General features: G+C 51.0%; 2 protein-coding genes across 2 annotated transcripts; both read right to left on the bottom strand.

Annotated features, from left to right (window-relative positions):
* Positions 1-845: 845 nt before the first annotated feature.
* On the bottom strand, positions 846-13,647 carry LOC149348521 (uncharacterized). Its single transcript, XM_089541783.1, has 13 exons — positions 13,643-13,647; positions 12,926-13,055; positions 12,099-12,233; positions 11,528-11,631; positions 10,268-10,392; positions 9,036-9,148; positions 8,057-8,185; positions 7,781-7,880; positions 7,137-7,237; positions 5,110-5,259; positions 4,487-4,633; positions 2,224-3,024; positions 846-1,739 (listed from the first exon to the last, which is right to left on the bottom strand). Exons 1-13 carry the CDS (start codon positions 13,645-13,647, stop codon positions 846-848), a joined length of 2,934 nt encoding a protein of 977 aa, XP_089397909.1.
* Positions 13,648-14,382: 735 nt separating this feature from the next.
* On the bottom strand, positions 14,383-17,067 carry LOC149348522 (sodium- and chloride-dependent neutral and basic amino acid transporter B(0+)-like). Its single transcript, XM_089541784.1, has 4 exons — positions 16,951-17,067; positions 16,198-16,329; positions 15,139-15,314; positions 14,383-14,571 (listed from the first exon to the last, which is right to left on the bottom strand). Exons 1-4 carry the CDS (start codon positions 17,009-17,011, stop codon positions 14,383-14,385), a joined length of 558 nt encoding a protein of 185 aa, XP_089397910.1. The 5' UTR covers positions 17,012-17,067.
* Between the last annotated feature and the right edge of the window lie 438 nt (positions 17,068-17,505).

The following is a 17,505-nucleotide window of genomic DNA, read 5'->3' on the forward strand; positions in this document are numbered from 1 at the left end:
ATGCTTCAGTCAAGCAGTCGTTGTCGTCTGAACGAATTGTGGCTTTGAAGTGAGCGAACGGCATCCATGAAGTCCGTGTTTATTGACAGGGGGCAACTGAGTGAATGAGGTGCCGTTAATCCTTACAATTTACAACAGCGATTTGCCATTCTCTGCCCAATGAAAAGGCTTGAAATTAGCGGACACCGCAGCGAGCCTTGAAAAGAAAGATCATAGGGTTTCGTTAGGGGGGACCACAAGAGGGCATAGTGGGTAAGAAAACACTTATCCTTGCTGTAATAAATGGGCATGGGCACGGCATGTAATGCGAAAGCAAGATGATCCCTTAAGGCAACAGAGTGGATTTCAGAAGCCGAGCCTACCAGGAGGCCTGTGTTCCTTTACAAACCCCAGCTGAGCCACTCCTATGCAGTACATAACGTCAATGTAATGAATTACAGCCAACACTCAAAAGAAGTAAAATGCAGTGATATGCTCTTTAATACGTGCATCCTTGCGTTCTGTAACCCCTATAGAACATCTAGGTGAGCGTTTCACACGCCACTAACTTCTGCCCAAAGAAAATTTTGAAGGCACTCGCATTTTGAAAGGACTCAATTCCCGTCATGGTAGCGTGCAGTGCACTCTTCTCGCGCCAAGTTTACTTTACCCTCCAAGGCAGTGTTTCACCCACCTAGCGCTAATCTCGGAACGCTGCGCGGCTCATCGCGGGAGCAAAATAATAACGCAAAGTTGTGGAACTCTAAGTCAGCAGCATTAAGATAGCGCGCCGGATTGTCATGCTAACCTGATCCCACTCAGGAGCGCCACAGACTTCGTTAGCGGTGCACGCGCGTCTCGGATGATCATGTTTCCGCGCGGCTGGGTTTTCTCGACACTTCCTTGTTCTTGTCCTGCTGGCCCTTATTTGCTTTCTTCAGTTCACGGCTAGTATTCCCAGCAACACCTGCGCGCTCGGAGTGCTTCGAGCGCGTCGTCACAACCATCGGCGACTGTGGACGCGTTTCTCTTGCATCCGCTCCAGGCCTTTGCGCGCGGGAAGCACGAGCAGCCTGGCTTCCGGAAGCTTTCTTGAGACCAGAACTGCCTGGCATGGAGGGCATCGATGATTTCCGCCGTTCACGTTCCTGGACCGACCCGACGATGGAGACCTTACGTTTCGCGTCATCAGCCTTTATCTTTCTTTTCGTTTGACCTTTGACGTCTTGCAATGGCGCAGGAGCATTCGCCTGATGCTCGGCCACAGTCGGTCGTCGGGAGCCGAGCGGAGCACTGCCCCTGGTCACACCCAATGCACCACCACCTCCAGAAGGACCACCCTTTGCTTCTGGAATGCTAAGCCTTCCCCCAGACGCAATAGTGGTAGCGGTACCCGCCTGAGGTGCGGACCCGGTGGGAGGAGCTGTCCGCACGCTGTCCAGCGAAAACCAGGGTGAAAGCGCTGCGATGCGCTCCTTGGGTGCAGCGTCACTAGAAGGAGTCCTTTTGACTCTTTGCAACGCATTGGCGCGCTCTTCGGATCTTAAGAGCAGATTTCGCAGTAAAGAGCGAAACGCGGTGGTCTTGTCGATGGTGGACATTGAAGGAACGCGGACAATGGCAGGGTGACAGACAGAATCGCTGTCGACACTAGCTGCGCCCGGCGCTCTGGCGACGTCTTGCGGCCCAGCGCTGACAGCAGCCGGAAGTGAGGCCGCCTTCCTGTGCTTCCGACGCTTCCGCCTTAGTACGACTCCTTCCTGCGTAGTGCGTCGCGGGGCAAGTATTTTTAGGAACTAGTATTTTCGCGACATCCGAGGTCACGCGATGAAGAAATAGGAGGGCACTCCTGTGCCTCACGTGACAAGAAGCGTAAGAGAAGTCTCGTGCGACAGAACCCTCGACAGGCACCACGAATGGTACGTTCTCACTCGGCCATTCAGAGTCGAGAGCGAGAAATTTTGGCGGTAGCGAGTTTCGCTCGCTCTTTACGGTGAATGTCCAAATGTGGACGTACCATAACAAAGCCTTCCCGCGGCAAATGTTACTTTCATCCCACGCAGTCATTTTGTACGCGCGAAAGAAATGTCTGCTGAGTCCTTATCGATTGAAAACTGTTAAATTCAGTAAATCAACTGCGCAGTGCTTATACAACTTGAGCGTACAAAACTTTAAAAAAAAAAGCGTCTCTAACAACGCATCTAAATACATTTCGGCCGAACATATGCAAACAAACAAGTTTACCTTCAAGCGTTTTAACGCTTCCTTTGGCTCCTCCTGTAAACAGGCCGCAGCCTTCTCTGCATTAGGCTTAGCAGGGACGTCTTCTGCAGTTCTTATTTTATGTCCCACCAGGCGCTGCTCCTGTGCGCCTTCCACATTCTTTACGGAAGCGCCGCTGCCTTGTGACAAGGCGCCCACCTTCTGATCGCGCTTAACGCCATCCTCCGCCACGCTTCTTCGAGGTGTCTTCTTCGATTGCCGTTTATCCTGTTCATCGATCTGCAATACAACGGCTACATCTTGTATTTTTCCTGGGCGCTTTTCGTTTTGAAGCTTTTCCTCAGGAATGCCTGAAGCAATTGGTTCCGATTGATGACCAGGCGCCGGTATGGTTGCAATGTCCATCGCGTGGTCGACTGGAGCTACCGCTTCGGGGAGGTATGGGCCCTGGGCTGGCACATTTCCCCGGTCTGAGCCTGCCTCGGGAGGCCGATGGTCGGGCGGTTCGTTACCCGATGCTTCCATGGAGGCTGCCGCGGGTCTTGAGCTCTTCGTCGTCTCCGATGCGACGTTATCAGCGATGGGTTGCTTGGGGCGCATCATGGAACGCCTGATGGAGCTCAACCGTCGCGACACGTGGACAGTGCCAGAGTCGGGGACTCCGCTGGGGCCGGCATTGCCCGCCTGATTGCGTGGTGAGGTGGGGCTGCCCGAATCGGGGCTCGGAATCGTGTTGCTGGCCACGAACAGATCAGGGCTGCCGAGAACCTCGGTACTCGACGAGGAACTCTCGCTGTTCCTCACTGCCACCCGACGGAGTACCTGCAGGATATTGTGATATCCCGGAAAATACTTTGGTCGGAAGGGGCGGGAATTGACAGGGGGTTTGGTCACTAAGGATGCCAGGACTATTGTTCTCACTATTTGGTCACGATGGGTGGAGAGAAGTCGAATCCTTTTCATTATATTCGTACGTTGTTTATTACATATACAGATTCAGGCGGACCAGTTGGTTTGGTAGCATTATGCAGTTCACAGCCATGAGCTAGACATGTTCAGAATATATATTATGAGACAGAGCACAGCGCGCAGAATCACAGACAATCACTGTGTCCCAAATGATGTTCTTTCTTATGCGCGCGCCTGGATTTGGGCTTTCAGCTAAATGTAGCTATTTTCGTTTTTCAAGTGCACTGTGCAAAAGCCTTTCCGCATTGCTCGCCCTGTTTCGATCTCTATAGTCGGACACAACTTAACTCTGCAGTGAAGCTCCGCCCACAATCAGCCTCCGGGCACAGAATTCCTCCACGACGAAAACATAGTCCGCTGCGTGAACGTTTCTTGTTACGTAAACAAGAAATTTTACCACAACAAAAAAATTATGGGCTCTAGAATTCTGATACAGGGATTGTCTGATGTAGTCAAACATTAAACAGCTGATTTTGTTTACAGTTGCGATTGGCCAGCGGAGTAATACAAGACGCCGCGGACCGCGGCCCAGTGTTAGCAACTGCTGTTTTTTTAAGTTCTATCCTACTGTATACCCTCATGCTGCGCTGACAAAAGCCCGGTAATATGCACCAGCTTAGCCGCATGTTATTCTTGCTTTCCAAACAACTATGTTAAAGTTCAGGCTACTGAATATGATGTGCCTTTCCCTCAGGCACAGTCAAACAGCACATGACAAGGGTCTGTAGGGGCGCCTTTCCCTCAGGGATAGGCAATCTGCACAGGGGTCTCTAGGGGCACATCAGACTATGTTGTGCCTTTCCCTAGGAGAAAGGCAAACTACAAAGGGGTCTGTAGAGGCGGATCAGACTGTTGTGCCTTTCTCTGGTGAACAGGCAAACTACACAGGCGGATCAGGCTATGCTGTGCCTTTCACTAGGAGACGGGCAAACAATGCAGGGGTTTGTAGAGCCGGATCAGACTATGTTGCGCCTTTCGATCGGAGAAAGGCGAAGTGCACAGGGTTCTGTAGAGTGCCGCCGCGGTGGCTCAGTGATTACAGTGCTCGGCTGCTGACCCGAAAGACGCGGGTTCGATCCCGGCCGCGGCGGTTGAATTTCTTTGGAGGAGAAATTCTAGAGGCCCGTGTACTGTGCGATGTCAGTGCACGTTAAAGAACCCCAGGTGGTCGAAATTTCCGGAGCCCTCCACTACGGCGTCTCTCATAGCCTTAGTCGCTTTGGGACGTTAAACCCCATAAACCAAACTAAACCAAACCAGGATTCTGTAGAGGCGGGCCAGCGCTAAAGAGGAGAGGGACTCAAAGGGCCAGCACCTTCGCCTTCGGCCGTTGTCCATCTGGGGGCTTCTGGCGGGCCTCGGTGTCCATTCCTTCCAGGACCATGAGCTGCCTGTACACCATGACCTGGTCCCAGGCGGCTGGGACCCACGCGGGCAGGGGGACCAGGCAGTCCCTCATATTCTGGCGACGGGATGAAACCACTATTAATCTTAATCTTTTCACAGGACCTGTGAAAAACAGTTTCTTGAATGGAATAAGAACTATAAAATATTTCTATACATCAGAGCGTAACTGCTTATTGAATGGGATAATAGTACAGGTACTTTCCGCAAGCACGCGAGTGCGTCTTGTAATTAAAAGGAAAAAAGAGGCAGCTGAACGACAGTGCTCGCAGTACCCCTGATACTTGGGACGTATGGCGAATTTGACGTTTATTTGAAGCGAACGCACAAGGACAGCCAGAATCTCCGCGTAAACACGCACTAACACCAATAGGCAAGGTAGGAGGCAAAAAGAAAACATCTTGTTCCGTCTTTAGGGCTGCTCGAAAATTGCAACCCACGAAAGGCCCTATTTCTTGCAAATACATCTTTATGAAATAAGGTCTCATTCTTTCGCGTTGATAAACTACTTCGTCAACACATTCACCCACTCACCAGACCAGTTTCTTTCATGAAGACAATGGCAAACACTGGAATGCAGCTGAGCTGTACGAGATATAGCCATGCCGTGACAGCGTAGGTCCACATGGGGTAGTGGAGGTCCTGCCCCTTGTACCCGATGATTACTTCCACGAAAAAGACGCTCTGTGAAATAAAACATGAAAATCCCAAAAAGGGCTACCACAGCTGACGCAAAGGATTGCGCTCGATATGTTGCGCGGCCGGCTAAACCAGAATGAGTACCCAGTGAACCCAAAATATACGCCGAACGTCCCGTTTAGTGCCTGACATCGGCGACACACTAAGCTCAGGGGACAGTTGCCGGAAAAGCAGGCATGCCAGGTTGTGAGAGATTTTCCCGCGAAGTGCTTTTGGTAGGTAGGTAGGTAGGAAAGACTTTAATTGCTCTAGAAAGGTGCTAGTAGCAGACGAGAAAGAAGAGGTCCATCTTCCTTCTTCTCACAGGGTCGGTGCCCCTATTCCAGGGCTCCGCTGAGCTTCGCTGCTCGTTGGGCGTGCTGGATAAGACCTTGTTGGCAACCCAGATCGCCGCTGGAGAGCCGGCTCTCCCACTGTTCTGCACTCGGGTCTTTGCGAAAGTTGTCGTTTTTACTGCATTCCCACGTGATGTGGTACAACGATGGTTTGCTACCACACCACGGGCAAGTGTCCCGATATTGCGTCGGGTAAATCTTGCTAAGGATATGTAGGTTTGGGAATGTTCCTGTCTGCAATCTTCGCCAATACACTGCCTCTAGTTGATTTAGATCAGGATGAGGCGGCGGATAGCGGATCCGTACCCCCTTATAGTAGTTGAGAATGTCTGAGTACGTAGGGCTGACTCGGTCGGGTAGATCGTCCGATTGGGAGGAAGCTCGGCTCGTATACCCTCGAGCTACCTCGTCGGCGCGTTCGTTCCCGGCTATGTCGGTGTGTCCTGGCACCCAGTAAATGCTGTGTGTGACTTTTGGTGGGGTCGCGCTCTGGAGGAGCCGGAGCGCGGCGCGACCTATGCGGCCGTTCATGTAGTTACGGCACGCTTCTCTCGAATCTGTAAGGATGGTAAGGGACATGTTGCTTCGATAACCGGCTACCGCCGCTAGAGCTACGGCCAGCTCCTCCCCTTCGGTTACTGTGCAATCCCTCACTGAGGCGCTAGCTAATTCCTTTAAGTTCGAATCAATAACTACCGAGTGCTTTTGGCATCCAAAGGCAACCAGAGAGACAAGAAAGAGTAAAACGGCTTGCTCAGCACAGACGAAAAAAAGGTGTCTCAATCCAAGGGACAAGTAGCAGTTATCTGCGACACACACTACACCGTTCGAGCACTCGGTTGAGACAATTGCATGGACAAATTCTATGGCGGGCGAATAACTGCGGTTGCGATGCCCTTCATGAAGCTGTCACCTGATTTTGAAGCTGCTGTGAAACCAATGTCCTCTGGACATACTCTTGGTGTCCACTGTCCGAGAAACTACGTCTCAGGGACGTCTCTGGGAAATTTAGAATCGAAGTTTTGTAACCGCAGGGTCTCGGAATTCCCGGCGTGGGCATGCGTGGGAACTCGGTCCCCTCTACTCATGCACAGGCCGACCCCAGAGAAATCCGCAATTCTTATTAGGGATCTGAATGGATGTCCATCGGACACCCAGTAGCGGACATATTCTGAACATTCTTCGGACGCTTGGGGTCCATTGCATAAAGTTTGGGCAAACAAAATTTGTCTTGAAAGGAGCGCCGAAGAATCATTTCGGCCGAAAAAGTGTCCTCGAATGAAATAACAGCCTAGTTGCATATGTTTGAGGCAAAAAATTTGCTCTCTGTGATGTCCCCCGAGAGTGTCCTAACGTTCGGACTGATAGCATGAAGACACACGACATTTCAGCTCCAGTTGAAGTCGCTATAACTGACAAATACCAGCAAAACACCACCCTCCACCATTGGCAGGGGAAAGGTACCTTTTGAATGGCACTGCCTACGCAGAAATGGCCGCTACTAAGAAGAGTTCAGCCGCCACTTACAATTACGGCGATGGGAATCACCGACGTCCAGCAGACCTTCAAGAAGAAGCTGCATTCGCGGCCGGTCATCATTTCGGAGATAATATTAAGTCTGTGTAGACCTGCGAGATAGAGGCGCACGTCAGTGTGGCAGGAAAGGCTCATGAGCACGCTAATTATCTTGTCATGTGTTGTGAAAACTACAAAACCTGCTACTCCTCACAGGCCCAACTTTCCGGGCAATCATAACAGAACAGTTTTGCAAGGTACACCCGCTATAACAACAGTGCTACTAAATAAACTCAATAAGGCCATAACAGCTGTTTCTGCGTATTTGTGCTGCGAATTAAAAAGCGAACGCCGACGAGGACGAAGCTGTCCTGTCCCTAATACAAAACTTTCCATGTACATGCCGTGCCTGCGCTGGGGACAATACGTGTAGGTGCTCCTAAAACTCACCATTGAGTGTCATTATCTTCGACTGACGGCTAGTTACCATCTTGATATAAGCAGCATAGCTAACGAGTACTACGCCAATGTACTCAACACGTACGACAAGGCGTCTACCATGCAAAACCCTGTTCCGCAAACACCCAATATTCACTGCACGCTCTCCTCACAACCACAGAAGAAAGAACTGCGCATCCTTGCCAGAAGCAACGCACCGCAGAACTGCAGCACCACGACAGACTCCAGGAGCAGCACCAGGAAGCGCAGGTCCCGGTCCTGGTTGTGGACGAAAATGGACGCCATTGTGGCGCCACCCTGGGGCCGATGCAGGAACAAAAAGGAAACAAGTTGCAGAGTATCGTCTACTGGCGTAGACGAAATACGCTGAAAGTGTGCCTGCATAACGTCATGACGCGTGCGACTGCTTCCACGAACAACAATCACCAGCCCCTTCAAGGGACAACGAGGAAAACTGTGGTGTGTTCACTCACGGGGCTGCAGACCACGGTGGTGGCGGTGAGTAGCAGGGCGCAGAGGAAGAAGTGCACCAGGGTCCGGTTGGCCAACACCAGAGGGTGCGAGGCGGCCAGCAGCTCCAGAAGGATGTCCGGCACAATCAGCTATATATAGAATGCGGGGAGACGAAAAGAAGATTTAAAACGCCCTGGATAGCTAATTTCGATGGAACGCATGTTAGTGGTTCGGTTACATCACGAGCGACAAGAAAAATGGTTTGTACAGTTCTATAATAACAAGGGCAGTTCGACCATAGCCACAGCGATGATTGGTGGTACCGAGCTTGTTTAGGGCCAAAACGCATAACCCTTTCGCTTCTATGCTCTTGCAAGCACCATGCGAGGTGGACATGCCTCCTCGCCCGGTACATTAGCACCAACAATCGGCGCTGCTACGGCCATGATCACTGGTAACAATAAAGATGGCAAAAAGGGGACATGAAAGACATTGCGCCAGCATGAACACTCGTTACAAGTTCACCATGTCTCGTGAATCTTTCCCGAATGCTCCGCAACGATAAATTCACGAAACTTATTCGTACACTTCAGTTCGACACAGCGAACAAAAAACGAATACGGACGGAGAGAAAGACACCACAAATGCGCTGAGTTCAACTAAGGCAACGGCGCAATGGAACTGCGCGCGGGCGCACCATTACGCCATGGCCTTCGCGGTGAGCCAGTGGCTTTCACAAGGGGCTCCTGAATCAAAGGTCACGGAATCTAATCAAGGCTTTGGTCGCTGCATTTCAATGTAGGAAAAATATAAAAACGCTGTACCACGTCAGTGCACGTTAAGGAACCCTAGTTGGTCGAAATTTATTGAAAGCCCTCCGCAACAGAGTCCGTGATAGCCCGCGTACAGCTTTAAGACTTTAGACGCTACGCTCTATAGTATCTGCTTCTACGCCATGGCAACAGAGCAGCAACACGGTCAAAGGAAGCGCGCACTCACAAACTTGGGGAGCACCGTGGAGACGATCCACAGGGAGTGGACGTGTCCCCAGAACTGCTGCCACGGCACCGCACTCATGGCCTGGGGCACGATGCTCGCCGAGGGGTCGGACTCTGCACCAGTGGGTAGAACACAGTGACCAGATTTAAAAGTTTAAATACGAAGGTGGAACTGCAAAAGGATGCACCTTGAAGAAATTTTCTGCCTTATTCTAGTGGTTCGTTCTGGACATCATCCTCCTTGGAGTACCCGTTCCACTGCTGAGCAGTGAAGCTAACAGCTAATGTGTGGCGAAGGCCCGTGCTTTCTTTCGTCCATTATTTCCGTTGCAATTTTAAGACCAGGTCTACTGCAGCGAGGTTACGAAGCAGTAGCTTGGAAGAGAACCACTGCCGCACGAAAAGGGACACTTGTACTGCATTTGAACACACTGGAGGCTCTAAAAGGTTAATGTTCGTGCCTCCAATGCTGAGCTATTTCACTTTTATTTTTCGCTCAGCTCCGATGCACTTGTGTACTCCAGGTGATGTAAGTAATCCGCAGCTCTTCCCCATAACCATTTCAATGCGGCTAAGGAGTGGAAGAAAAAGATGCGCATTTAATCATAATAAATGAATTATTTTGCCACAGTTTTCTTTATAACGATGGGTAAACAGCGAGGAATAGGACACAATGAGGAGACATGGAAGAGCGTTGACTTTCAATGGAACGCTCACTTCCAAGATAAAATATTTCTTAATGCACCAGCTTTTCCATATTATCACAATGTGAAGGCCAGAACTGACGAAGCACTACTGAAGATTTTAACCCACATTTTCAATCCTGCGCAGTTATAGAGTAAAATACGTAAAGTGTGCGATCTGCATCCCGGCAGATATGTCATACTCAGCAATTCTGGGCGAAAGCATTTTTCAAAGGGCAATAGTTTTTGCGCGTATCTTTTTTTTCCATATACCTTAAGAGCTCACTATTGCAATCAACATAACCGAAGCTCTCCCGTCGGCAGTCTCGCAATTTTTTGCTATTAACGTTTTGCTGTCGTCAAAAACATTTTCCATTGGTTTTCTAAGGCAGTCTTAACTACTCCTTTCAAGGAATGGAAAAATTGTAAAGATTTTGCTTTCCATCGTGAGAATAGACCATTACCTTCAATATTTCCACGACCTTACCTTACAAAACTCTAGTATTCAAAATTTCATTACAAGAAAGACATGCACGCTGAAAACGCGTACCCGAGTCGACGAGCATGCGGATGTCGACGCCGATGCTGGCGGAGAGGTGCCCCAGGAACATGAAGGTGATCACCGTGCGCAGTCCCTTGGTCGCTGTGTCGGCCGCCAGCACAAAGATGACATCCCTGAAAAGGGCGAAATCGACAGTAGCTACTCCACTGCACTGAGCATAGAAACAAACTTCTCGCTACAATACTCGCGTTTCGTTTCTGTTCGCCTCTAATCATAGTCGGGACAGACTGACCGATGTCGGCGATGAGGAGCACCTGAAGGCGTTAAACAGCGTCTCTCGCGCTGGGTCTGTGTATCGTTGTCTTGGTCGAATTCCATTCGGGTGTTGCGAACAATTTCTCTGGAGTAGTACCCCATCGCCGCAGCTGAACTCCCAACTTGCACGTTTTCGTAGTCACAGTACGTACAGTCTTTGTCAAAAGTAACCAGGCTGCACGTTTTTCTTCTCAGTCATACATTAAAGCTATTATGACAGCCCTCAAGCTCTAAATCTCTGTATTGTGAGAAGAACCCCTGTTCTCACCTTCAAAGAACTTTTTGATCTTTAGAGAAGCCGTGAGGGCTCTGTTATACGAATGAGAAGCGAACCATGGAGCCTGCTTACTTTTGACAAAGACTGTACATAGTCTTAAGTGCCCTCCGTAATTTTGTAGAGAAAGCTACATTGGCCACGAACTTGCGATTTTGCTGTTGCGGTGCTTCGAGGAGGCCCAGAGACCGACTTTGAGCCGTTGCCTAGCAACCGCCGCACCTGGCGGACGCCGCGCGCTCGCCGCGCCATCTGGCTTGACGTCACACCGCAAGCCCCGCCGCGGAGCCGCCGCTGCCGTTTGGTATGACGTCACACCGCTTGCCTCGTCGTTGCGCTCGCCTCCGCTAGCTTCGCCCAAAGCTAACCATGCTACGCCTTAGCTTTCGTTACGTATATCCTGGCATAGCCGAGCTAAGCCACTGCCAATTTTTTCACAATTTGCAGCTATGGTGGAAGTTTTAATAGGCTTCGGACTTTCTACGTCTCGTCATTGCATTCGCTCGTGACCTAAACCTTCATGTAACCTCAACTCATGTGACCCCAACTTTCATTTTCCAAACGTTTGTGTCAAACGAAATAAATAAAAACCAATTACAGTTTTTATGAATAGTCTTGTAAGGAACAGCAAATTCTGCAGTCAAGGCCCGACAGCTTAGCAAGCTTTCGAAGGAACGACTCGTTACTGACAAATACATAATCGCACGGTGGATCCTCACTCGTGGTAGTCGTTCTTGAAATGGTTGAGCCTCGCGACGCCAAGGTAGACGGATCCGGTGACGCCCACGCTCTCCAGGCACACGTAGAGGGCGTTGGACCACATCTGGCGGGTAGGGAGAGAGTGATGGTTGTGGCACGCAAATGTCACTGCAGTGATCTTTATCCAGTGATGCATTAGCTGAAAATATGGTTCACTAATTCTTCATTAAGCTGTGGGAGTCGGATGCTGGTCAAAACCCATGCATGAATCTCGAATTTGAAAAGGGGGAGCTTCCTGTAGAGAGCATAGCGCCGCATTTATTGTTGTGAAGCGCAAACCGCGCTCCGATCACCGTCAGTGCGTTGTAGGTCATGTTAAGCGCGACTGTACATTTACCAGCTTATTTTAGGCCCATTAATTTTGAGAAGTGCGTAACATCATGCAGAACAATTAATACAAAGCTAAATTTGCACTAACTGATATGGCTGGGTTGTAAACTACTGCTCTAAAAACTGCCGTTGTAAGAGTTCCGCAGCAGATCCGGGGTGACCAGTGGTGGACACTTGCAATGTTCCACGACTAGCACTAACCTCCACGTCGACCACGCTGCCCCAGTCGGCGTAGAACAGCATGCCGAGGCCACCCAGGCCACCGGGCAGGGCAGCTCCGCGCACCAGCAGCAGTGCGGTTGTCGCCAGGTGCAGGAGGACCATAGCGTAGAAGAACTGCGCCAGAGGGGCACGATAATCGTGAGGTGCATAAGAAAATACATTACCTGTACATGGCTGGTGGGATAGGAGGTCGGGCAGGAGGATGCAATCCCAATTACCATTTCCTGCAGTTTCTGGCGAGCTGCTCGTAACAGATCGGCTACCATGTGGTGAATTTTAGAGGTTGGGATCCATTTACAGGGAATTCAAGCCAACCTCTGCCAAGCTTCAAAATTGATGACTTGCTCTACAAAAATTCGTCTACTGAATGGTGAAGCTAGTCGTCTTGTCCAGTTCAGCGTGTATTTTAAATGTGCTAATTAAAACGGAGAACTTTAGCTTCTTTTCTTTGTTGGAGCTTAAAACAAAGCCAATGGTATTTAAAATATTCACGTGACCATGCGCTCGTGTCCCGCAATGTTGGAGGACGCTTAAGCTAATTAAGGATGGACTTCCGGCAGACGCGGTCAGATTTGACCGGAGGCGAAATTCAAAATCGCCTGTGTGCTACGCCGAGTCACATCAGGTTACATAACCCCACACAGTCAAGATTAATCCAGAACTCCCCACAAGAGCCATTCTCTCTCTAACTTCATTTACTTTCTCTTTCATCCCCTCCTTCAGCAAGACGCCTACGCGTCTGTATTGTCCTCAACCCCCACCCCCTTCCCCCCCCCCCATCTTCCCAAGCCCGTTGTCCTCCTTACCCGCCTGGCGCTGGTGAGTCCGTGGCGAGCGAGGGCGAACACCAGCACCCAGGCGGCGGCCAGCGAGAGCAGCGGCTGCGCCCGGATCTCGTCCAAGGAGCCGCCGTCCCAGGGCACTCCGGCACGGCGCCTGCGGGGGTCCACGGAGGGATCACCTTTCTCTCAGCCGCGGGATCGACGCCGAAAGCGCAGAGCAAAAACTAATGTTCACCTTTGGAGCGATACAAAGCTACTTCCGAACCGCCCTTTGTAGTTATATTTGCGCGACGGCATACACGGCCTAGTGTACCGGTGGCGGAACTGCAGCATCGTTCTTGGTGGTCAGTAGGGCAAAATCACGAATCCTCGCAAATCCTGTTTTGGTTTATTAAGGTTTAACGTCCCATAGCGACTCAGGCTGTGAGGGACGCCGTAGCGAAGGGCTCCGGAAATTTCGACCACCTGAGGTTCTCTAACGTGCACTGACATCGCATAGTACACGGACCTCTAGAATTTCGCCTCCATCGAAATTCGGCCGCCGCGGCCGGGACTGAACCCGCGTCTTTCGGGCCAGCAGCCGAGCACCATAACCACTGAACCACCGCAGCGGGGCTCTCTCAAAGAGATTACATACATTGATGTGAATATCTACTGCACATCAAAAGCCTCTCGCACTAGTTTCCAAGTGGTGGTGTCGTGCGTCAGCTGCATCCACCTTAACCTTGCAGACTTACCGACCTCATCCCCCTGTGTGGCTATGCCACCTCTTGGTTGAGAGAGGTTGATCAGATGGTTCTCGATAATCACAAAGTGAACAATGGGGGGGTAAAACCTCAGGGTTCTAGCCAACGTTTCAGCAAGAGGACTTGCCTTCGTCTAGGACAAGACAAATCCTCTTGTTATATGTTCCCCGGGGACCATACAACGTTTCGGGAGATTTGTACACCATTGCAGTTTATTCCGCTACCCTAAGGGACCGTCGGTTTCGTGTTCTAAGCATAGCGTACCACGCCCACATCCATTCTTCTCCCCAATTTCCAATACAATTATCGCATGAATATACCATCTTTCACTTCTGTCAATAACGCTACAGCCCATATAGACAACTCTCGCAGTATTGGTGGCCGTACTAAATGGGTATGCATGTTGACAAGAACCGGGGATGGAAGGCGGCGATGTGCAAGAATGCGGACACGGCAAAAATTTCAGATGTAATCTAGGTTTAGGTTTAGGTTTATGGGGTTTAACGTCCCAAAGCGACTAAGGCTATGAGAGACGCCGTAGTGGAGGGCTCCGGAAATTTCGACCACCTGGGGTTCTTTAACGTGCACTGACATCGCACAGTACACGGGCCTCTAGAATTTCTCCTCCAAAGAAATTCTAGCCGCCGCGGCCGGGATCGAACCCGCGTCTTTCGGGTCAGCAGCCGAGCACCATAACCGCTGAGCCACCGCGGCGGCTTCAGATGTAATCTAAACTCACGGCTGTGGCTGGTGCACGGGGTTGTAGACGCCCGGTATGCAGCCTGCGGCTTCGTGGTGGTAGTCTCTGGCGGGCACCGCGACCACCAGACCACCATCGTCTCCACCGGAGGTGGGCAGCCCCTGGTCGAGCTGTTCCCGGCGGAAGGACTCCGCCAGCCGCGAACGCACGTTACTGCACAGCGGCTGCGATGCGGAGGGGGCACAAGAAAGGAGAGTTAGCATCTCAGCCTAACGGGGAGACTGTATATAGGCGGTAGGGGTCCGCATGTACGCAGCCTGTCACTTGTCACCTTCATTAATATCCGTTCATTTACTACACTCTGCCTCTGTTACTCTCTTGCACGCTGACCGGGGAGTCAAGAACAGTTAACAGCACTCTGGTCCTGAGCCCGCGCCGAGACGGCTTATGCAGTTGGCAATTAATGATACCAAGGACTACTAGCAAGCCAACCAGTAATTATAGTAGTAGTTGTAATGTTAGGAGCAGTAGCAGTAGTAGCAGGGGGTCATGACTGTGTGCACGACGAGATGTGCAGTATTGTGCCTAAAAGACCGAATGAGCCCCCTCACTGGTAAAGGAAATGTAGTATTCGGAGGGAAGGGGGCAATAGGTAGGCGAAGGAGCCTACCGCAGCACGGAGGACTGCTGTTGCACCCGGGCGTTAAGTGGATCGGGAACTTTCGACTAAGACTGTCCCGTCGTCTTTACCCAACGAAGAGCAGGGCAACGCGTGCACAGAGGAGGCTCACCGCCGGTGCGACGTAGCATGCCCGGTCGCTGGCCACCAGTTCCCCGGGGGGGCAGCCGCCGCTCCACGAGAGGAGGTTGCGCAGCGAGGACACCAGGTGGAGCAGGTGCTGCGACAGCGTCACCGAGTCGCCCAGGATGTGCACCACCGCGCACAGGCTCATGGTGTAGCCCAGGCCTGCGGGTGATCGCACAAGCACCAATGCAGCATAGAGTTTTTTGGCGACTTCGATATGCGGTGTCTTAGCGTAAGACGAAATATAAGCAAACATGACCCGATTGTTTGTTTTTTTTTCTGCACACACTTTCGGGGGGCATTCCGAGAACATTCGCGCAACTCAGCCTTTCTCCAACTTCCGATCCCCACAGGAAGTTATTTAAGGGGAGGTACTGTGTAGCCTTTTCCTCTTTTGACTCCCGTTCTCTTGGCTGCATGCCCGCCTTGTGGATACCACGACGGACGACTATGGGAATCTTTCATTACAGTAATAGACCCCCTCCATTTTTACACTGCCGTGAGCCTATGGGTATTTGAACTTGGGCAGAGGGATCGACCCCACAGCTCTTCAGCTTAACACGTTCTCTCTTGAAACGGACATCCTAGTTATTGGAAGATATAACTCAAGAACAAAGAGACCAATGCCCCTCAAAGCAGACTTTCCATCCAATGGCTTTCACTTATTAACACGATGACGCGGTCACTCGGCTTGCACTTGCTCGTCATTTGTGATGCCACACTAGCAAGTGCAATGCGCTTAACAGCGAAGTCATGACACTAGGTAGCAGCCAGTGCGTGGAAAGCCTCATTGAGGGGCTTTCCCAGCAGTGTCCTCGAGCTGTATCTGACGCTCGCAACGGATATAAAGAAAAGCAGCGCTAAGGCTGAAACGTGGAAGAAGTGAATAGAGAGGGACCAGTGCGGGTTCAATGTTTCCTTCTGTGTTGCGTTTTTTCCTTGCTATTCTCGATATTGCCGCACTTCCACACAAAACAATATTTATTATCAACAACAAACTGCTCCACAGGCAAAGTTCTCATAGCATCCGTTAGGGACTACGCACCTATGAAGAGTGGAACTGCGCCGAAGATGCCTCGGTTTCCGTCCTCGGAGAACTGGGCCAGGCTGCTCTCGAGGTGCATGACGGGCATCGCCACGGCCACCAGCAGCGCCAGGTAGGCCAGCATGAACGGAACTGCAAGAGCGCCATGCATATATGCACGTCTCTCATTGGTTGATAAGCTCAAAATTGAAGAACACGCCACAAGGACGAGGGCAGAGGTGAGGAGGGCTGCTACTGTGCACACATGTCCACCATTCTTGGACCAACATTTCAACGTCGTAAAATGTTACAAAATATGAAAAAAAAAAATGGCGTTCACAAAATCTTTCTCTTTGAAAAATGCTTTTGTCCAGAATTTCAGGGTAGGAGTAAACTCCCACAAGAAACGGAAGCTGGCAAACGACCACACGTTCCATGAGCCTGAGCTCCATAATTCACAGCAAGTGCTGCGAATAACGTTTTCCTTTTTTTTTGCGGATGGTTGGCAGTGGGATCCGAAAGGCAGTGGCTTTCAATGGGCACGAATAATTTCGATCATTTATGAGATAGGGGTCATTATCGTAAACGCTGCTATAACCTGCCTACAGAAAACGAAGGTGCGCTGCAGTTGTCTCCGAATTATCAAGCTGAACACTATAATCTACTACTGAGACCGCAGCGTTTCTAAGGTCCTGTATCTCACAGGCCCCGTCTACGGTCACCGAACGCATCCTTAACGGCCTTTGGCATAAAGAAAGACGCAAGAGGACCCACCTCCTCCATGGGCGATGGACATCTCGGGAAAGCGGGTGGCGTTGGCGCTGCCGGCCGTCATGATGAACAGCGTGGCCAGCTTGTGCGCCCGGCTCTGGAAGCCCGCCTGCGTGGTCGTCTCCTGCGCACACAAGGGATGCGTGCACCCTTGTAGCCTACACGTCACGCAGTGTTCCACACAGAACGGCCATTGCATGGCCCTCTCGGACAACCTAGAAGGCGGGAACTCAGTCCTCAGTTGCCGCTGAGTAAATAACACCATAAGCAATGATCTACGAACCCCCGCGGTCGCTATGTGGCGCGGGTGAATCATGTGTCAGCGCCGCAGCATCTATGGTGGATTCGCGCTTGGTCACCAGGTGTAGAGACAGCGTGAAATTCGTCGCCGTCTAAGGGCTTCGCACCTGCGTCACAGGTGGAACTGCGAGGTCGTAAAATGCTAACGGACAAAGGACAAGCGCAACCTCCTTGCAATTGTATTATTTAGCTGAAAACGACCACAGTGTCCGCCTGTAGAAAATGGTTTGGTACAGCGCGTGTGCTCAGCCTGGTCTA

The sequence above is a fragment of the Amblyomma mixtum genome, chromosome 4, assembly GCF_055824585.1.
Source record: "Amblyomma mixtum isolate Tamu chromosome 4, ASM5582458v1, whole genome shotgun sequence".
NCBI classification, from domain to species: domain Eukaryota; kingdom Metazoa; phylum Arthropoda; class Arachnida; order Ixodida; family Ixodidae; genus Amblyomma; species Amblyomma mixtum.